Source organism: Elgaria multicarinata, chromosome 10 (assembly GCF_023053635.1).
Source record: "Elgaria multicarinata webbii isolate HBS135686 ecotype San Diego chromosome 10, rElgMul1.1.pri, whole genome shotgun sequence".
Taxonomy (NCBI): Eukaryota; Metazoa; Chordata; class Lepidosauria; order Squamata; family Anguidae; genus Elgaria; species Elgaria multicarinata.
The window spans coordinates 7,658,430-7,681,234 of record NC_086180.1 but is presented as its reverse complement, the minus strand read 5'-3'; the positions used below and the strand labels follow the sequence as shown (position 1 = coordinate 7,681,234).

At 47.6% G+C, this 22,805-nt stretch overlaps 1 protein-coding gene across 2 annotated transcripts in view; it reads right to left on the bottom strand.

Annotated features, from left to right (window-relative positions):
* Positions 1-12,495: 12,495 nt before the first annotated feature.
* The window catches only part of SMOX (spermine oxidase), an 80,418-nt gene continuing 70,108 nt past the window's right edge, over positions 12,496-22,805 (bottom strand). For both annotated transcript variants that reach the window (XM_063136140.1, XM_063136142.1), the window contains exons 4-7: positions 22,607-22,780; positions 19,629-20,331; positions 14,390-14,550; positions 12,496-13,054 (exon numbers count right to left, since the gene is read on the bottom strand). In XM_063136140.1, the coding sequence (XP_062992210.1) occupies positions 12,917-13,054; positions 14,390-14,550; positions 19,629-20,331; positions 22,607-22,780 (1,176 nt within the window). In that variant the 3' untranslated portion in view covers positions 12,496-12,916. The remainder of the gene's footprint in view (positions 13,055-14,389; positions 14,551-19,628; positions 20,332-22,606; positions 22,781-22,805) is intronic.

The window sequence follows — 22,805 nt, the reverse complement described above, 5'->3', positions numbered from 1 at the left end:
CCTGTGGAATTCCCTGCCTCTGGAGGTCAGGCAGGCGCCAACCTTGTACTCCTTTCGGCGCCTCCTGAAAACATCTTTATTCCAAGAAGCCTTTCTCTAACATGCAGCCTTGGATTACTGTTATTGCTTCTTTTAAATTTTGTTTTAACTGTTTTTATTCAGTTTTTATTTTCATTTTACATTGTACACCGCTCAGAAATTTTTCAATGGGGAGCGGTATATAAATATTCTAAATAAATAAATAAATAGATAAATAAATAAATAAACAAATAAGAATCAACCATCCCTGCTCCCCCAGTGCTCTGCAGAGGGACAGGAGACTTTGCTGAAAGGGGTGAGCTGGGAGCAAGATACCCCAAAATTGGGCAGGGGAACCTTCCACGAGCCGAGCCTTTCACAGAGTTTGCAGATACCCTGGAATTCGCTGCCACGAGTGACGGCCACCAGCTCGGATGCTCTTAAAAGGAGATTCGACAGATTCGTGGAGGAGAAGGTGGTCAGCGGCTAAATATGACTTCCAAGATCAGAGGCAGAAGGCCTTGGTAGGCCAGGTGCTGAGATCACGGGGGGCAGGCTGCTGCTGCACTTCTGCCCTGCTCGTGGGTTTCCCACTGGGGCATCTGGTTGGGCCACTTTGGGGACAGAATGCCGGGTGAGAGAGGCCTTCGGTCTGACCCAGCACAGCTCTTCTGAGGCACTTTTTAAGAACGAAACAGAAATTAGGGCTGTGCACGCACCCCCCGAACCGCTTCATGGCCCAATCCGGAAGTTTCGGCTTGGGCCCAAACCTCTTCAGTTCAATCCGACCCTCCGCCACTCTGCTCCACAGAGCGAGATCTGGAGTGGCAGATCGAGATTTTGCCCCCCACCCTTTCCTATTTACTTGCCTCCGCAGCAGGCAGCAGAGGCAGGTAAGTGGGGAGGGGGGACAAAATGGGGACCGAATAAGCCTCCCCCCCCTTACCTGGCTCTGCCACCATCACCACACGGACTTTTTACCTGCATTCGGAGCTCCGGATGGAGGCGAACCGCTTCGCATCGATCCGCAGCTCCCCCAACCCGATTCGGATCCGCCTTTGGCGGAGGCGGATCGGGTCGCTCCGCTCCAGAATCACGATCTGAATCGGAGCGGAGCACAGCCCTATCAGAAATACCCACTTATTTATTTATTATTATTACATTTATATCCTGCCTTTTTTTCTCTTCCAAGGAATCCAAGGCATCTTACACGGTCCTCCTCCTCCCCATTTTTGCTCACAACAACAGCAACCCTGTGAGGTAGGTTAGGCTGAGGGTCCGTGACTGACTCAATGAGTTTCATGGTCATGTGGAGACTAGAACTCAGACCTCCCGAGTCCCACTCCAACACTCTAACCACTATGCCACGCTGGCTGTCCTACACCACACTGGCTGTCACACTCAGAAGCAAACATGCAATTACCGGGGCTTCTTTTCAATGAAGGACAGAACTGCTTGTTAAACGAAAGTCCCATTTGCTGCCAATACCACCACCCTGCGCATCAAATCTTTTCTCCTTCCTACAGGAGAGCAACACTCCAGATAAATTCCTGGAGGCGAAAGCTATCCATGGCTACTAGTCCTGATGGTTGTGTGCTATCTCCAGTATCCGAGGCAGTAAGCCTGTGTGCTCCAGTTGCTGGGGAACATGGGTGGGAGGGTGCTGTTGCACCATGTCCTGCTTGTTCATCCCTGGCCCATGGCTGGTTGGCCACTGTGTGAACAGAGTGCTGGACTAGATGGACCCTTGGTCTGATCCAGCATTAGGGCTCTTCTGATGTTCTTATGTCCTGTGAAGCATTTTGACCCCTTTCATACTGCTTTTAACCCGGCTCCCTTTGCTGCGTTTGCAGGAGGAGTTAAGTACTCCATCTAAGCGATTTCCTAGCCAGGGCTAACCAAATTTGGCAGGAAAATAGATAAATATCAATAGGAAAGTTATACCATGACGCCATATTGCTCCGTGTCTATGCTACATGCAAGTTCCCCAAGCCCTTTTGTGCATCGCGACCCCAGTAACTCCAACTCACTGCTACCAAATCCAAACACACACACACACACACACACACACACACACACACACACACACACACACACACATTCTTGATCAGGGTTGCTTCAAGTGGAGGCTGGTGGCTCTGATGTCAGTGGAGCGGTGAATCCACTCCGGGTTTCAGTTAGAACACTAAAGAAGCCTCTGCTGATTCTGCAACACTAATGGCAATGTGGAATCAGCCATCCCAATTGGCATTGCTGGGCATGATGGAGGCTTTTGACGCCTCCTCTTCTCTCAGTGACCCCCACACATCCTTCCCCCCGCCCCAGCCCAGCATTCTTGAGCTTCCCCACCCACCCCACTCCGGTGTATGTGTGTGTGCCTGCACCCCCACAGGCCTGGATGCTCTCCTGCCATGGCTAAATCAGGCTCAAGTTATACCAAAGGGCAACCCAAAAGCAAGTCAGTCAGCAAGCAATAGCCAAAAGCACAGTTTGATCAGGCAAGAGGGAGCCATCCGGAAGAGAGGTCTAAAAAGCTGCCGAGGCAAAAACACAGATATACAATCAGACACAATTAGGGTGACCCTATGAAAAGGAGGACAGGGCTCCTGTATCTTTAACAGTTGCATAGAAAAGGGAATTTCAGCAGGTGTCATTTGTATATATGGAGAACCTGGGGAAATGTCCTCTTCATCACAACAGTTAAAGATGCAGGAGCCCTGCCCTCTTTTAAATCTGGTCACTCTAGTATAGCTCCTGCAGCTTTAACTGTTGCGACGAAGAGGGAATTTCACCAGGTTCTCCATATATACAAATCACACCTGCTGAAATTCCCTTTTCTGTGCAACTGTTAAAGATACAGGAGCCCTGTCCTCCTTTTCATATGGTCACCCTAGACACAATACACTGCCCAAGAAGCAGAGCCAAGCAGAATTCCACAATTGCTTACAGGTGCTTTAGATGATGTCATGACCCTCTTCTGTATATAAAGAGCACTTTCTGAAAGGTTTTTTTTTTTAAGGCAGGGAAAATGCTTTTAATTGTGAAAGTGGGGTAGGGTGACCATATGAAAAGGAAGACAGGGCTCCTGTATCTTTAACAGGTGCATATATGCAAATTTCAGCAGGTGCCATTTGCATATATAGAGAACCTGGTGAAATTCCCTCTTCGTAACAACAGTTAAAGCTGCAGGAGCTATACTAGAGCGACCAGATTTAAAAGAGGGCAGGGCACCTGCAGCTTTAACTGTTGTGATGAAGAGGAAATTGTGGCGCAGAGCGGTAAAGCAGCAGTTTCTGCAGCTGAAACTCCCCACGGCCTGGGTTCGATCCCAGCGGAAGCTGGTTTCAGGCAGCCGGCTCGGGTCGACTCAGCCTTCCATCCTTCCGAGGTCGGTAAAATGAGTACCCAGTTAGCTGGCGGAAAGGTAATAACGGCCGGGGAAGGCAACGGCAAACCACCCCGCTATAAGGCCTGTCAAAAATGTCAGCAAAAGCTGGTGTCCCTCCAAGAGTCAGTAATGACTCAGTGCTTGCACGAGAGATTCTTTTCCTTTTTTCTTCCCCATATATACAAATGACACCTACTGACATTTCTTTTTCAATACAACTGTTAAAGATACAGGAGCCCTGTCCTCCTTTTCATATGGTCACCCTATTCTTGGGTATTTGCACTATTCCACTACACCATGCTGCCACCTAGAGGTGAGGTAGCAGAAAAGCAGGGAAGAAAAAGTTCTTCAGGTAGTGCACAGATCTCTGTCCTGCAACGAAACCAAAAGCAGGTACAGACGATTAACAGCCTTGTGTAGAAAAGCTCAACAATGGGTTGCAAACCTGAGAATCGAGATTCATCATAGTATCTCAGTGTGTGCTCAAGGGAGATTACACAGTATTTATTTATTTAAAAAAAAAATTCTTCAATTAAAATGTCTAGAGGTTTACAACAAATCACTTAACAATGAAAAAAAAATCCACCACCCTATAATAATCAATAAAATAATAGTTAACAACAGTTAAGACCAGCTGTAAAAATAATTTCAGCAGGAGATGGAAAGCACTAGAGGGAGGGGGGAGTGTAGATTATAATGTTTAAATATCTTAACTGGGTCCCTTAGAAACAAACGCAGGCACAGATCTGTTGCAGTGTGGTGTAGTGGCTAAGGTGTTGGACTGGGAGTCGGGAGATCCGGGTTCTAGTCCCCACTCAGCCACGGAAACCCACTGGGTGACTTTGGGCCAGTCACAGACTCTCAGCCCAACCTACCTCACAGGGTTGTTGTTGTGAAGATAAAATGGAGAGGATTATGATGTACGCTGCCTTGGGTTCCCTGCAGGAAAAAAGGAGGGATATAAATGTAATAAATAAATAAATAAATAATTATCTATTTTGTTACTCCTCTTCCCTCTCTTGAACGTGTGTTTGGTGCTGAAACATGAAATGTAGAACGGAGTCCTAATTAAACATACACACGGATTATAATTCCAGTAGCTGTTACGAAAAACAAGCGTACGCTGAATCATCAAGTTAAACCATTCTTTGCTTGGCCGTGCATCTGGAGTTATAAACGTGGTGAGCTTATTTTTGGACTCCGAGTTCTCCCAGGAGGCCGCCCCGTCTGATTTGACATCGAGTTATTGTTATAGGCTTTGTGACCTCGGGATAAGGACTACTACAATCACAAAAGGGCCATTCACAAGTCCACGTAAGTCACACGAGCTCGGATATGGAGTTGTTTCGTTCTTACGCAGGCACACTTCATGCACACAAGGTGGCAGACGTGAACCACTTTTGAAGCTCAGACTCTAGCCGGCTGCTGAATGGCAGGGATAGACAGGTCTTTGCAAAGGGTCTTGCTGAAAACGATAAAGACTAGCCAATGTGTTAGTGCATAAAAACGCATGAACTCCATCAGATTCCTGAAAAGTTTGCCTCTTAATTGGCAGAGAGATAAAAAGATCATAGAATCATAGAATAGTAGAGTTGGAAAGGACCTATAAGGCCATTGAGCAACCCCACACTCAATGCAGGAATCCACCTTAAAGCATCCCTGACAGATGGTTGTCCAGCTGCCTCTCTTGAAGGCCTCTAGTGTGGGAGACTGTAAACAAAGCCCTATGAAGAGAGACTGAAACAACTGGGCATGTTTAGCCTGGAGAAGAGAAGATTGAGGGGAGACATGAAAGGTTGTCACACAGAGGAGGGCGAGAATCTCTTCTCAATCCTCCCAGAGTGCAGGACACGGAATAACGGGCTGAAGTTACAGGAAGCCAGATTTCGGCTGGACATCAGGAAAAACTTCCTGACTGTTAGAGCAGTACGACAATGGAACCCATTAACTATGGAGGTGGTGGGCTCTCCCACCCTAGAGGCCTTCAAGAGGCAGCTGGACAACCATCTGTCAGGGATGCTTTAGGGTGGATTCCTGCACTGAGCAGGGGGTTGGACTCAATGGCTTTAGAGACCCCTTCCAACTCTACTCTTCTATGACTCTAAGTACAGTCTGTGACGCGCATAGACATGTCGCAGGCAGGAAGGTACAGAAGCATGACTCCAACCACGTGGAAACCACATGTGGCACTACCAGCACAAGAACCACGGAAGGCTGGTGGCTCCAACATCAGCGAATCCACTCTGGGTTTCCAGTCGGAAATCTCTTTAGAGTTATAGAAGTGGCCACTTTATTATGGGCTGAAGTGTCATCAGTGTGTGTTTGATACTCAGCTCCACCTCTTGTTTCCAGCTGCACATCCCAGGGAGGCTGTGGAACTCCTGAACCAGTGTTTGGAGGCTGTTTGGGGATGGATGTGGGTGAACAAACTGGAATTTAATCCAGACAAGACAGAGGTACTGTGGGTGGGGGAACCAACTACTTTGGATGGAGGTTTACAACTGGTCTTAGATGGGGTTGTGCTCTCCATAAAAGACCAAGTACGTAGTTGAGTCCTCCCTAATTCTGAGCTAACTGGGGAAGCCCAGGTAGCTGTGGTGTCCAGGAGTGCATTCTACCAGATGAGGCTGGTACGCCAGCTGTGGCCCTATCTGGAGAGCATGGGCCTGGCCTCAGTCATCCATGCGCTAGTCACGTCCAGGCTGGACTACTGTAATGTGCTGTATATGGGGCTGCCTTTGAAGACAGTTCAGAAACTTCAGCTGGAGCGAAATACAGCCACCTGAGTACTGGAAGGGGCAAGGTGTTATAACCACATAACGCCTCTCCCGCGCCAGCTGCACTGGCTACCTGTGTGTTTCCAAGCCCAATTCAAAGTGCTGGTTTTGACCTTTAAAACTCTAAACAGTTTGGGCACCAAGCTACTTGAAGGATCCATATCAGCCTGCCCGCACTTTAAGATCGGAAAGAGAGGCCTTTCTCACCTGCCCACCAGTGAGAGAAATTAGGTGGGTCTCCTCACGGGAGAGGGCCTTCTCAGTGGTGGCCCCACACCTGTGGAACGAACTCCCACCGGCGGTCTGCCATGCACCATCCCCACGGCCTTTTAAGAAGACCTTTAAATGTTTTATTTTACTATGGTCTTCTCCGAAATGAATACTGTTTTGCTGCTGCTATCCTTGTTGTTTTTATTATGTCTTTACCGTTCACTTTTATTGTTTTTAACTGATATCTTAATGTGATTTTATTGCTTTTAGTATTTATACTGTTTTTATGTATGGTTGTAAGCTGCCTTGGGAGGGCTTCTGCCCTGAAAGGTGGCTAAGAAATATTTTGAATAAATAAATAAAATAGAGTCCTGACTGGTTCTGGCTGAAACTTGCAGGAGGGATCACTGCTCCTGTCATCGAAGCCACCAGCCTTCACTGCTTGTACCTCTTGTGTTTTATGGCCATTTTGTGTTGCCAAAATAATTATTATTATTATTATTATTATTATTATTATTATTATTATTATTATTAATTATTTATTTATATAGCACCTTCAATGTACATGGTGCTTTACAGAGTAAAACAGTAAATAGCAAGACCCTGCCGCATAGGCTTACAATCTAATAAAATCATAGTAAAACAATAAGGAGGGGAAGAGAATGCAAACAGGCACAGGGTAGGGTAAGCAGGCACAGGGTAGGGTAAAACTAACAGTATAAAGTCTGCACAACATCAAGTTTTAAAAGCTTTAGGAAAAAGAAAAGTTTTTAGTTGAGCTTTAAAAGCTGCGATTGAACTTGTAGTTCTCAAATGTTCTGGAAGAGCGTTCCAGGCGTAAGGGGCAGCAGAAGAAAATGGACGGAGCCGAGCAAGGGAAGTAGAGGCCCTTGGGCAGGCGAGAAACATGGCATCAGAGGAGCGAAGAGCACGAGCGGGGCAATAGTGTGAGATGAGAGAGGAGAGATAGGAAGGAGCTAGACCGTGAAAAGCTTTGAAGGTTAACAGGAGAAGTTTATAGTGGATTCTGAAGTGAATTGGAAGCCAATGAAGAGATTTCAGAAGCGGAGTAACATGGTCAGAGCGCCGAGCCAAGAAGATGATCTTTGCGGCAGAGTGGTGAACAGAAACCAACGGACTGATGTGAGAGGAAACCACCTGTTTGGGGATTTTGCACATTTTGTGGGTGATCTTTAAGTTGGCCTATGTATTTTTGGCATTTTTCTTACGTCCTTTATTTTTTGCCCGACAAGGGTAATACCACATTTAGCTGTTCAACAGTGGGTCCCTAGACTGGAGGAAGAGGATTTTATACCATCTGAAGCTGTGTCATTATTCTCAGGGGGTGTGGGGAGGTCATCCTCTCCAATTACTAGGTAAAACTGCCTAATTTGGCTGTTTTGTACCTAGCACAGCATCTAAATTGATCTCCAGGTCAATTTACAAAGCCAAGTGGTTTCTCCCAGCCTCACCATATACAGCCACATCTTCCAGATCAATGTAATAATACTGACCTACCTCACTGGGTTGCTGTAAGGATGACTGAGATTATGCAGAGTGCTCAGAGCACTTCAGGAAGGGGCATATAAATACTATGGGTTTTCACCATCACCTCCCAGACAGATGGGTTAAAAGATGTGACTCTGAGAGGCGTCCTCCTGAAGTCATCCGTGTATTTCAGGCACATACACAAACTTCTGCAGACTGCAAACACGTCTAATTTTACCCGCCTGCCTGTAAACAATTGCTAAATTTAGTGCAATGGGAGAAATACGAACCCGGAGCCGAAGGGCAGACGGCTCTGTTTTCGGAGTGCAATGGTGCAGTTAAGAACATAAGAAGAGCCCTGAGGCTGGATCAGACCAAGGGTCCATCTAGTCCAGCACTCTGATCACACAGTGGCCAACCAGCTGTCGACCAGGGACCAACGAAGCAGGACATTAATGCAACAGTACTCTCCCACCCATGTTCCCCAGAGACTGATGCACATAGCCATACCACCTGTGATACTGGAGATAGCGCATAACCATCAGGGCTAGTAGCCATGGATAGCCTTCTCATGCAGAAATTTATCCAACCCCCTTTTAAAACCATCCCAATTGGTGGCCATCACTACATCTTGTGGTAGTGAGTTCCATAATTTAACTATGCTCTGTATGAAGAAGTACTTCCTCTTATTTGTCCTGGATCTCCCACTTATTATTAGTATTAGTATTATTCATGGGATGACTCCAGGTTCTAGTATTATGGGAGAGGGAGAAAAATGTCTCCCTATCCACGTTCTCCACACCATGCATAATTTTGTACACCTCCATCATGTCTCCCCTTAGCTTCCTCTTCTCCAAGCTATACAATCCAAGCTGTTGTCACCTTCCCTCGTAGGGGAGATGCTCCAGCCCCTTCATCATTTTAATTGCCCTTTTCTGCACTTTTCCCAGCTCTATAATATCTTTTTTTAGGTGTAGTGACCAGAACTAAGTATGGTCACACTATAGTTTTGTATAAAGCCAGTCTGGTACTAGCTGTGGACAGGGACGCTATAAACAATCTCAACTCCTTAGGGGGTGGGCAGAATGACCCAGGACAAGCTTAAATTTGCAGCCAATGATCTGATGGATCTAATGCAGGGGTGCATAACCCTTTTGGCCTCGAGGGCCACATGGGATGCTGGCTTGGGCTCAGGGGCCACTGAAGAGGGCCGGAGACAAGGGTAGGCATGGCTGGGCATCTGTCATGGGCCCACATCCCAGCAGGGGCCCATTGAGAGGAGCTCCCTGGAGTTCTTCACCTCGTCTTCACCATTGCAGTTTGCTTGTTCCCCTCCCGCTCAGTCTGGTGATGGAGGGGGAGAGGAAGAGGAGGAGCATTAAATGCCTCTGCCTCCTTGTGTGCTGACAAGCAAGTAAGTAGCAGCAAGGATGAGAAAGAGGGTGTGGAGCTATAGCAGATGGTGGCAATGGTGGTAAGGAGGTAGACCCAGTAGGGTGACCCTATGGAAAGGAGGACCGGGCTCCCGTATCTTTAACAGTTGTATAGAAAAGGGAAATTCAGCAGGTGTCCTTTATCTGCATGCAGCACCTGGTGAAACCCCCTCTCCATCACAACAGTTAAAGCTGCAGGAGCCCTGCCCTCTTCTGTATCTGGTCACTCGAGTATAGCTCCTGCAGCTGTGTGATGCATGCATACAAATGAAATTCCCTTTTCTATACAACTGTTAAAGATACAGAAGCCCTGCCCTCCTTTCCATAGGGTCACCCTACCACTGAGGGAAGGGGCATAGGGTCAGAGCACCATGGTAGGCTGCATTTGACCCCACCGGCCCATAGGTTGAGCACCCCAATCTCCTGCAAATGAACCCCATCCTCTATTCGAAGAGTTCAGCAAGGCCGTCCCAAGACATTTTGCCACCTGAGACAAAGATGGGGCCCCCTCTCCATCCCATTTACAGAATCCAACCAGTCTTGGAAGTTGAGTTTTAGTTTTAACAATTTTACTAGCAATGGGATTACGAACATAGGAAGCCACCTCATCTAGCCCAGTATTGTCAACACTGACTGGCAGCAGCGGCTCTCCAAGGTTTCAGACAGGATTCCTTCCTCGCCCCACCTGGAGATGCTGGGAATCGAACCTAGTCGAACCTTCTGCATACAACACAGTTATTCTACCACTGAGCTATGGATCTCCCGCCCCAGCCAAAGGCAGGAGGTGAGTTCATAGGCTGCCGGACTGGGCGTGTGTCCTGCTCCACTTTGCTCTTGAAGATACCACCTCTCAGTTTGCCTTGAGGCAGGGCTGCCTCTGATCAGACAACCCAGATGAAGGCTACGCAGGCAGCCGGTTTTCAAGCTACTGCTTTATCAACAGGGAAAACAAACGGAAGAGCGTAGCCGTCAACCTTGGCCACGGTCTGCTTGGAATGATATTTAGACTCCTTTCAGAAAAGGGACTGGAGCAGTCAAAAGAAAGGGCGATCCTACAGCAGAACCTGAGCTAGACAAAATAAAAGGGTCTCTCCAGCTTCACTAGAGGCAGCCATTCAGCCCTCGCCCATCTGAGTCTAGCCAAAATGATTAAGCCCTATTAAGAACGTAGCGTTCGGGTACGTTCACATCGGGAACACTGTGCTTCTCTTTTGGCTGTTTGAAAACGGTTGGCGAGGCAACGTCCATGTTCTCGGTATCTGGAGAATGAATGCACTCCCCAAACCGTGAGCACACGCATACTTACCTGCCTAGGAACCCCACTGGTGGGCTTTTTGCCCCTGATTTCCTGCCTTACTGTGTGACATCTTGTCTCACGTACCCACAATTCGGGCCGGTTCTCACGATGTCTAAGCCATGACGTGTGCCGGGATGCTATTTGCCTCATCACCCACCAGGGGGCAGGTTGCCGTGTCTTCCAAACCCGGGTGGCATGGCTTGTTGAAGGGGGAAATAGCCCTCAAATAACCCATGGGCTTGGGAGGGTTGTTTCCCCCCCACACACACAAGCTGGGCCACCCAGCTTCAAACAACACAAGGACAATGCCTGGGCAGGTGAGTAGGCAAATTGCACCCATCATTCAACATGACTTAAAACAAGCCACAGCGATCATACGAACCAGGTCTGTCCTTTCCTTTGCCCTAGAAACTCTCCCCTTCCTTCTTCAGTCTGCCCCTTTTGCACACCAAACTCCCAAGTTCACTCCAGGGCCCGTATTGCCTTTTTAATTTTTTGTGAACCGCCCAGAGAGCTCAGACTATTGGGCGGTATAGAAATGTAATAAATAAATAAATAAATAATTGCCTTAGAACAGCCTTCCTCAACCTGGTGCCCTCCAAATGTGTTGGACTACAACTCCCATCATCCCCAGCTAGCATGATGGGAGTTGTAATCCAACACACCTGGAGGGCAACCGCCACTTGGCAATCCCTCTGTTGGATCAAAACCTTGTCCATCTTCCTTTCTTCCCCTCCTTTTCCCCATATTTGGATTCTCTCTCTCTCTCTCTCTCTCTCTCTCACACACACACACACGGAAATACACACAGCACATGCTCTTCTTTCTCTACTCAATGTTTTCCTTGTGTTCGCTAGGACAGCTAACGTCTATGGTCATCTTAAGCTACTGTTCACACTATAAATACTGTGTCTTACTTGAACGCCTTTAAAATAAATGCTCTATATTTTAATTCTGAATAGATGTTATCCTTTTTAAAAGCCTTTCCTAATGACTCTAATACCTTAGTGTCCACTTCCAAGTGGGTTAAGCCAGGACATGTGTGAACACACGGGTCCTTTTGCCTAGGATGTTCCTGAGCATGCTCACGGTAGCATCCCAACCACAAGGAGCCTTGGGACATGTCGTTTCCAAGGCACCTGACTTCCTTACTAAGGACTTTGGGTTCCCTGGGAAAACTACATTTCTCAGGGCTCTTGCTCAAGGCACCCAGGGATAAAAGGGAATGCCCAGCTCAGAAGACAACCCAAGTTAGAGAAGAACATTTTGGGGAGTGGTGCTCACGTCATCATAGTTCTCACTTCATGACACAAGCAAGCATTGTAGAAATTAGTATTTTGAACGAATTTTGGCAACATCTAAGGTAACTGAAAGACAAACAGAAACAGCTAACTCACATGCTTCCAGGAGAACAGGCTTAACTTCTCTGTTAAAAAGAGTTTGTTCTTCTCTGGGGGTAGATTTTTGCAAGCTAGCAGCCTCCGTGAACATCTGCGCAAGGCCAAAAAAGCCAATGTCTCAATGATCACCATGGAGTATTCCACCCCTCGGACAAATGGAATAAGCACCTTTTCTCTCAGCCGTTTGGTAGCATATAATGGCTTTTTAATCAAGTCCTGTATTGTCTTTGGTTGATTGCTTGAAAACTGGTTTTAGATACTCTGTCTGTGTGCGCGCTTTCTGTTTATATGTTTTTATGTAAATGGTTTTGGTACTTTGCATCACGTATTTTTCATGGTTTTTTCACTTTTGTGAACCACCCAGAGAGCTTCAGCTATAGGGCGGCACAGATAGAAATATAATAAATGAAATGAAATGAACAAATAGACTGCTAAATCACCCCCACTGAAATGGACTCACAAGAGCACAGTGGTTATTACAACATTTATTGAAATATAGAAGGCACTTACAATACCATGTGGGTGGGTGGGGGGGAGAGGGAGGGAAGGAGAGAGAGAGAGAGAGAGAGAGAGAGAGAGAGAGAGACCTCCAAAAGCAGCACCAGAGGTGCAATCAGAAATCAAATTACACGAAAAGAAACAGCTTTCACCCAGGCAGGAAGGAAGAGCGCCCGTTCCTGCTAACAATACAGTACATGGAAGAAAAGAAAAAAACCTACAATCAGCCAACTACAGGTTAAAATGGTTAAGACTCTTTTTTAATATAAAAAGATAAAAATGTTGCTATTATTAGTTTTGTTTTGTTTGTTTTTTTAAAAAGAAAGGAAAAAGAAAAAGAATCCTTTAGACGCGCAACTGTAAAAGGAATCACGAGTTAGTTGGTTCTTCTGAAATCCCAGGGCCTCTCAGTTCCTGCATTGCAAGAGGTCTTGGTACATTTCAGTGAGGTGAGCCGCCTCTCTCTGGCCAGAAAGCAAAGCACCATGGGTAGTGGAATAATACTTCCTGTGGGTGGCCTCTCCTGAAAACATCACCTGCATAGGCTGGAGATCCAGAGGAGGGAAAGCAAGCCGGGAAGGAAAGACAGAGGGAAACATGTTAAAAAGATTTCTTCCAAAGAGAAAACGGTAAGGAATTAACACAATTGGGCTGTTCACACAACGCACTAACTCACACGTAGTGGCTGAGCGTGGGTTGTTTGTTGAACCATGGCTTATCGTGTTATCTGAACACAGCCAGGGGGGCTTGCTTAACCATCCAGTGTGGTTTATTCTCTCAAACAAGCCACCTTGAGAACACATGGTTTGTTGTTGGGCTGTTCAGGGTGGTTAAAAACCCGCCCTAATTTCGGAGGCCGATTCGGAACTTCCAAATTGGCCCCAATCCGACTCGGGCTGCTTCGGGCCCAAGCGACATCTGGATACTTGAAGCGGGTCAGCCATTACGGGTTCCCGGGTACCAACCGAGCAGCTGGGCACAAGGCCGACCAGGAGTCTTGCCCTCCACCCCCGAACCCAGAGCCACTGCCCCCACCTGGCCACAGGACTTACCTGACCTCTCCAGCAGCCGCCCATCCTCAATGAGAAACGCTTTGGTTTGAATTCGGGGTTCAAGCCCAAAGTGGTGAACAGCCCTGGTAAACAAGCTACCCTAGCTGCATTCAGACAACACAATAACCCACCATGGGGGAAAAGGGCTATGTTCAGAGGAATGCGCTGGTTCAAAACAACCCACACTCAACAGCCCCATTCAGATACAACCGCAGGTAAGTGTCTCCATCATCTTCAGAGAATGTCAGCTGTGGAGCCAAGGAAGTCCTCAAAGAGTATAGCCCTACACTAGGGATGTTTCACCTCAGCCCCCTGAGCCCAATGCAGCCCTCTGGGGCTCTCCAGATCACCATCCTCTAGCCCCAACCGACCATCATTCAGTGTTTCCCTGGCTTTTACACTTCCTCCCGCCCATTCTAAAAGCCTCCCCTAAAGCTTAGTTGAAGAGGTTTTTGCAAAAAAAAAGAAGTGCTGCTATTTTGGCCCTGCCCTCTTTTGCCTTGAGACCATCTCCAAATTTGAATTCAGTCCTTGGGCTGAAAGAGGTTCTCCAGCCCTGCTCTATGCTGGCGACCCCCCTCCCCCATGCTGTTCTGTGACCAGTGATTCTATGATGGAGGAGCAAGATCACGCCGGCCCATCGTAGCCCATGAACCTGACCTAGCCACTGCCCATGAGACCCCGGCCTCCACAGTTGTACAGTTAGCAGTGACATCTTTGACGGGGACCGTCTTTAGGAAGATTCACGTTTCTCAAGCTGTGTAAAGCGTCCCTTGCGGAAGTGTTCCCGCCTTCCGGCAGGAGCGCCGTTCCGGCATGAATACTTACAACCGTCTTGGAGCTCTCAGTATAAGGCAATGGCTTTGCAAGTTTCTCCACGTCTGCTCCGGTCGACCCGACCTGAGTGTAGGAATAGGAGCCACGAAAGTAGGGATTGCTGCCCCAAGAGGATCGGAGGATCCGCCGAGGTTTCGGAATGTCTGGATTCCCTAAAACGGAAGAGAGACAAACAAAGCCGTGAGAAAGACACAACAGAAGGCCAAAAATGACCAGGAACCCGGCTACCTAAAAGGAGTCTCACAATGACCATCAACCACTTTGTTTTCGGTATGTTTTCATATCGTGATGCTGATAGCCGCCGCCACTGTCCTGCTAAGCCTACTGAAAAGACTGCAGCAAACCAAAGGCCTTCTTGGCAATAGAGAAGCCCACACACTCATCAATATTGACTACAGACATTATACCAGCCACGAGTCAGTGGTCAGGGAATGCATCCATGTGGCGGCTGTTCCACTTATGGGTGAAGAAGGTGTAACCTGGAGAAAGACTTACAACATGGGCCAAGTTGCATGAAGGGGTCTCCACGCCAACAATGCATGTCCCTGGAACTGGTGGCACTGCCACGCAGAGACACCCCACGACACGTGGCCCAACATCTCTACATGTTATGTTCACCATGTGGAACTGCTTGCAGGAGGACTAATCTGGATTCCTATCTTTTTACTTTATGTTCCTCTTAGAATCATAGAATCGTAGAATCATAGAATAGTAGATCTGGAAGGGGCCTACAAGGATATCGAGTCCAACCCCCTGCTCAATGCAGGAATCCACCCTAAAGCATCCCTGACAGAGGGTTGTCCAGCTGCTTCTTGAAGGCCTCTAGTGTGAGAGAGCCCACAACCTCCTTTGGTAACTGGTTCCATTGTCGCACTGCTCTAACAGTCAGGAAGTTTTTCCTGATGTCCAGGCGGAATCTGACTTCCCGTAACTTGAGCCCGTTATTCCGTGTCCTGCACTATGGGAGGATCGAGAAGAGATCCTGGCCCTCCTCTGTGTGACAACCTTTCAAGTCTTTGAAGAGTGCTCTCATGTCTCCCCTCGATCTTCTCTTCTCCAGGCTAAACATGCCCAGTTCTTTCAGTCTCTCTTCATAGGGCTTTGTTTCCAGACTCCTGATCATCCTGGCTGCCCTCCTCTGAACACGCTCCAGCTTGTCTGCGTCCTTCTTGAATTGTGGAGCCCAGAACTGGACGCAATACTCTAGATGAGGCCTAACCTAATTTGAGGTTAAAAGCCTGTGTGATTTCCTGACTTGGAAGGTTTGAATGTGACCCAAAGCCAGAAGTTTCTAGTGCTGCCCATCCAAAAGAAAAAAGCTTACAAGGTGACATAGCTGAATTTTTGGTTCAGTACACAAGATCCCTTTGTCTGTGTAATCAAAGATCACTTTGCTTAGGGATATTGTTTGCTAAAGAGATATTCTAGCTATTGTTCAGAAGAAACCTAAAGACGTCCTTAGGTCATGCACTGATCAAAGATATATTTGTGGAGAAACAACATGAGAGACTATTCCCCTAAGACCTGTTTTTCAGTTCGTGAAAACATTCTGACGACCTTCTTGAATTAATACGTAAAGATGCTGTTCAGCAGAAAACATTGATCAAGCTTCTTGCTCAAGAGCATGTCCTGTAAAGGTGGTTTGTATCCTGCAATCTCAAATATGGAATTAAGAACATAAGAACATAAGAAGAGCCCTGATGCTGGATCAGACCAAGGGTCCATCTCGTCCAGCACTCTGTTCACACAGTGGCCAACCAGCCATCGGCCAGGGATGGACAAGCAGGACATGGTGCAACAGCACCCTCGCACCCATGTTCCCCAGCAACTGGTGCACACAGGCTTATAGCCTCGAATACTGGAGATAGCACACAACCATCAGGGCTAGTAGGCATTGATAGCCTTTGCCTCCAGGAATATTAGAATTCTACTATGTAACCCCAAACCTGACTCGTACATTCCAAACCAGGATAAAAATTTGTGTATAAATTTGTTGTTGTTGTTTAAAAAAAAAACTTTAGAAAAACTTTCATTAACCACAACAAAATCCCTGGCTATTTCAAAAGGCCTCCAAAGTGCCACACAAGGGAGGGGACCGGATGGCGCCCTCTCCAGGGGTGGGAGAAAGGTAGGGTCATATCCCTGAGATTGCACTGAGCTCCACATGGCCTCAAAAGCAGCAAGACATCTCCAAAGGCCAGTGAAAGAGCAGAGGCATGGCCCTGCCCGTCCCGCTCTATGCACCGAGACAGCAGACGGCCAAACGTGGAGGTGGGGTCGCCACTGCTGACCACGATTCCGGAGCCCTGCAGCCCACACCCTATGACTTCTGATGAAGATGACTAGTGAAGGTACCGGCTGGCAATGTGGCCCAAGATCAAAAGGGTTTCGGAAGCTCGATTTCAGTGCTGGTGACCTCTGAGCGATATTGTAAAAGGCCGGCAACACTGGAAGATCAAAAAGAAAGCTGGGACATTCAGTGTGGCTAAAATCGTACAGGGAGGGCATCAGTGGACAGGGGCCCAAAAGCTGCTACACAATCCTGTGAAGATGAAAGCTTCCGGCTCCCCCGAAATCCAGGCGCCAAACCCAGAGGGTTTAGAGGACGAAGGCCTGAGTACAAGGCGTTGAGTTGTATGAACGGTGCACCACTTTAAACAGATTTACAAAGTGCCGAGTTGCCAATGGTTGATAGGCCGCTCAAGTCCAGAGCGTTTTGAAAGCAAATCCAAATAATCCACTGCACTAACTTGCGTGGGAAAGCAAAGCCCCACCGTCGAATCACTGCGGCGATGAAAGGGACACAGAGTACAAGTGATCGTGAATGGTAAAGATCACAGAAGCGAGGTCTAACCCAGAGCGACTGCAAAGTCCATGGGGTAACTCTCCCAAGAGCCATTCTCAGGCTGCCCTGGGGGCCCTGCGAAAGCACCTCCAGGATCCTCAGTAATGAGAAGCTCAGGAATAAAGGACAGGTTTCCCTGGAAGGTGGTTCCCTCTTCGCATGGCACATCTGAGCACTGTTCAGCAAGTTAAGTGTACCAAGCATCTCCGCTCTAAAATTCTGCCTGGCCCTCCTCCACACAGAGGAGGGCCAGGATCTCTTTTCAATCTTCCCAGAATGCAGGACAAGGAATAACGGACTCAAGTGACAGGAAGCCAGATTCTGGATGGACATCAGGAAAAACTTCCCGACTGTTAGAGTGGTACAATCATGGAACTGATGACCTAGGGAGGTTATGGGCTCTCCCACAGTAGAGGCCTTCAAGAGGCAGCTAGACAACCATCTGTCAGGGATGCTTTAAGGTGGGTTCCTGCAATGAGCAGGGGGTTGGATTTGATGGCCTTAGGGGACCCTTCCAACTCTTCTATTACAGGATTCTATGAATTCCCTGCAACACAAGAGACAAAACCTTTCCTGCAGCTATAACATTTCGGGAACGTTGCCCCAGGGCTGGGGCAATTGAAAGTCTTTGCGCATGAAGGCCGAATTCCATTCTTAGGCACTCCTGACTGTGGAATAAGCTTCCCAGAGGCGCCTGCCTGGTGCCTACAACCTGCTCTTTTCGGCACCAGGTGAAGACCATCTTACTTCCCCAGGCATTTTAGCATTATTGCTTCTGCTGTAATTTCATTCTAAACCTTTGCAGTGCCGCTAGGTTTTATTCTGGTTTGATTTTGATTATATCCAGTCGATTTAAACTTTGATAACAGCGCTTTATCACATTGTATTTTATGGTTTTAATTGTTGTGGACAGCCCAGAAAGCTTTGGTTATTGAATGATATAGAAATGTAAGACATAAATAAATAATCTCAGAAATCTTTACAACAACCCTGTTAAGACAGGTCAACACAGGAAGAGGCTGCAGCTGAGTATCAGAGTGCAGGCTTTGCATATAAAGGGTCTACAGTTAAATTTTCCACATCTCCAGTGAAATCATTGTCGTCAGCAGCAAGGCTGGGGAAGATCTCGGCCCGTGAGAACATGCAGGACTGCTCCCAGTCAGAGCACACAGCTTCAATAAAATAAATAAGATGAACTCAGCAATATGTTGGAGAGGTTGTCAAAAGAAAGGAACGTATTTACATATGTGGTGGGAATGCGAATTTGTACAAAAATTATGGAAAATGATGTTTAACGAGATAAAAGAAATTTTAGGAATGGAGATTGAAGAGACACCTATAGTGGCATTGTTATCATTATATGGAGAACTGAATTGTAATAAAGAGACAAAAGAATTGATAACGAATTTGTTAACAGCAGCAAGATTAATGATATCTAGAAACTGGAAGGTTCAAGGGGATTATCATATAGAAGACTGGTATAAAGAAATATGGGATATTGCTATTAACGATAAATTAACATGTAACATAAAAGTTAGAAGAGGGATGATAAAAACGAATGATTTTGAGGGAATATGGAAACAGTTTCTAGAATTTGTTTTATCAAAGGGGAGAGGGAAAACACCTCCAGAGGAAGCAATGAGATTCTGGAAACATGAATAAGATCCCGTGGTTGGGGGTGCACTTTTATGTTAAGAATGATTATGTTAATAGAATTAAGCTAGAATATATGTTATCAAATGTTTATTTTATATTATTGTGTATTATGTAGTATTGTTTTATTTGTATTGATGTATTGATTTGTATTGATGTTTAATAAAAAGTTTTTTAAAAAAAGAGCACACAGCTTCAGACATTTATAAGTATGCCTATTCTGCAGACAGAAGCCTAGGGGTAAGACAGAGCCTGGGTTCACACAACATGCTAATCCACTCAGTGGTTGTTTCTTGAACCGTGGATTGTTTGTCGAACCGTCTGCTAGTATGTTGTCTGAAGCCAGGATGTTTTCCGCAGGGCGGCCCGTTAGCCATGCAGTGTGGCTTATTTTTCTCCAACAATCCAACCCATGGTTTGTTGTTGGCCTGTTCGGTTAACCCAACAACAAACCCCGGTTAACAAGCCACCTTGCGGAAAATGCCCTGGGTTCAGACATGTTATCCCATGGCTCGACCAACAACCCAGGGTTCAACAACAACCCACCCTCAACCAATGGGTTAGCATACAGTGTGAACAGCGCCATTGTCGCGTGCCTCTGAAGGCACCCGCTAAGTTCATGACAGAGCCAAAATGTGGACATGTGCTACTGATTTGTCTCCCGTTCCAACCCCAATCCACACGGCCTTTTAGCCTTCTGGGCCTGAAAGGGAAGGCGAGAAGATCACAGACCTGTAAATTTACGCAGCATCTCAGTGCAGGTCTCTGCCACGGTTTCGTCGTCGTACTTCTCCATGATCAGGGCCTCTTCCCCACAGATCCAGCCGCTCAGCACGTGGCCGTAGCGCTCCGGCGGGTAGAGGACGTCGAAGCTGCAGATCTTCTTGTACCACAGCTCCTCCGGGTAGGTGAGGCTCTCCGCCTCGGCCTCATCTTCCCAAACAAACTGGAGGCTGTTGCACTCGGGGCTCCAGAAGGGCTCCTCAAACTCCAAGAATATCTTGTCCGTGGTGCTGATGCCCAGCTTCTGAATGGCCAAGACCTTCTCTTCCGGCAGCCGGGGATAGAACATGTTCTCGTGGTGCTTCTTCAGGACTCCCAGGGACACCGTCACGATGACGTGGTCAGCCAGAATGAACTCGCAGTCCTCGCACTCCACGAAGACGTGGTAGCCCGCGTCGTCTTCCTCCATGCGGTCACTGTTGTGGTCGGCCACGCGCTCGATCTCCTGGCTGATGGACTGGTTCCAGTGGATGCATTTGACGGGCTTCTTCAGCTGGATGACCTGCTCTGGGATGGAACGGGACAAGATCTCCACAATCTTCATAAAGCCACACGGGATGATGTGGTGGGCCCCGGGGATTTCGGTCCACTCCCCGAATTCGCTGAGCGAAACTTCGTCCATGCTGTGAGAGCTGCTCTCGCAACTTTCCACCTACGGCAACGGAAGCAGAGAACAAGGCCTTACATGGGGCTGTTTCTCCTCCTAGTGAAGGCTTACCGATGGCCACTAGTCTTGATGGCTACGTGCTACCTCCAGTAACAGAGGAGCAAGCCTACATACACCAGTTGCTGGGGAACATGTGCGAGAGGGTGCTGTTGCATTTGTGTCCTGCTTTGTAGGTTCCTGGTCAACAGCTGGTGGGCCACTGTGTGAACAGAGTGCTGGAGTAGACGGACCCTTGGTCTGATCCAGCAGGGCCCTTCCGATGTCGTCATGATGATGCAAAACAGGGAGAACCTAGTATGGCTGGGCAGTTTAATCGAGGACAGGCCTACGGGTGGATAAGGACAGCTAAATAAAACCTCCATCTGTGGGCAGGGGCAGTCAATGAACACCAGATCCCAGGAACAAAAGAGAAGGGAAGGCTCACCCATTCATGCTCACCTTCCCAGAGGCAATTAATTATAAACAGTGACGGAAGGAAGATATCGGCCCAGACAGGCCTGGGCGTTGATCCAGCAAGGTAAATTCTTACATTTTAAGAGTGAGACTAAGGACCAAGCTAGTTATGATGGAACAGGCATGTGTATTTCGTCTGCCTGTTGCCTCGTTCACATATAAAGTATGTGTGTGGGGCGGGGGCGGGGGCAGTATTTATTTATTTATATTTATATTTATTTGTTACATTTATATACTGCCCCACAGCCGAAGCTCTCTGGGCGGTTTACAAAAGTTAAAAACAATAAACATTTAAAAAGTATACCAAATTTAAAAACATAAAAACAACAGTATCCATTTAAAAACAACACAGTTCGGGGGGGGGGGGGTTCCGTTAAAAAACAAACTTAGCGTTGTTAAATGGTGTTAAATGCCTGGGAGAAGAGGAAAGTTTTGACCTGGCGCCTAAAATATAACAGCGTTGGCGCCAGGCGAGCCTCATTGGGGAGATCATTCCACAGTTGGGGGGCCACCACTGAAAAGGCCCTCTCCCTTGTTGCCATCCTCCCAAGCGTTCCTCGGAGTAGGCACTCGGAGGAGGACCTTAGATGTGGATAGGTTCATGTCGGGAGAGGCGTTCCATCAGGTATTTCAAGTATTCTTTACTTGAAAAGGAACACACTGGGGAAGGGACAAAAAACCTCCCCCAATGTCCATCACAACCGTTTTACCTTGCCGCTTTCCATTTTTAAGCAATTTTCTCCCTGCCTGGCTCCGATACTGGAAGCAAGTCACACTGGACAGTGGGGATGTGAACCCGCTTTAGGGTTCAGTCAGAACCATCCAAGGTTCTGAACCCATTTTAAGGATAGGATTCAGCACCGTGGAGAGCTCCTTTAGAAGCCTGACTGGTTATGACCAAAACCATGGCCTGAATTGGCTTTCCTTTTCCCCCTCCTCCTCCTCCTCCCTCCCAATCCTCTTTCCTTTTGTGTCATGTCTTTTAGATTGTAAGCCTGTGGGCAAGGGCTGTCAAGAAATACTTTTGTAAGCCGCGGTGAGAGCCTTTTTTGGCTGAATGGCGGCATAAATAAATAAAAATGCTTAAATAAAAACGCAGAGCGGATTCACCATCCCACGGACATCGGGCAGCTTCCACTGGTGCGGGCAGAAAATTGCTTTGAGTGATGGAGCACAGGAAATATGGAGAGGAACCAGCAGCCTAACCATGGCTTAGCGTGTTGTCTGGACTTAGGGCAGCCTTCCTCAACCTGGGGTGCTCCAGATGTGTTGGACTACAACTCCCAGAATGCCCCAGCCTGGCTGGGGCATTCTGGGAGATGCAGTCCAACACATCTGGAGCGCCCCAGGTTGAGGAAGGCTGGCTTAGGGTGTCATGCGAACCATGATTTAGCATGTTGTGTGAAGCATGGCTTAGCGTGTCGTCTGAACAGGCCCAGTATGACTTAGCGTGTCATGCGAAACACTCCTAACCACGGTGGCTACATGACCCTGGTTTAAACACACGCACTAACCATTTGCTGAAAAAGGGTTAGCAGCCTAACTATGACTTAGTGTGTTGTCTGAACAGGCCCACTGAAAGAACTGAAAGAGGCCAAGTAACTGTTCTGAGTAACAGAACTGAACAGAGATCACAGCATAATTTGAGGGCAGCGGGTGGAGTCATACTGTTGCTGCTATTGTAAAAAATAATAATAATGGGAGTCAGGAATCCTTGCTGATCTACTGCAAGATCTACCCACACGCCTTGGCTACAGCGTCCCCAGGGCCTGCTGCCACCCACCCCCGCCCTGCCAGCTGGCCTTACCTTAAGGTATTGCTGAATCATGGCGAGTTTTAGCCTCCTGACCGCCTCCGAGTCATCGAGATCAGCTTTGACGCGCTTGCGCACAACGTCTCGCGTGAAGACCCCCACGCTGTTCCTGCTCTCGGCATTGACTGGTTTACCACTCTGGAAGAACTCCTGAGTCAGGTTATAGACCTGTCCCGAGACAGGGAGGGAGAGC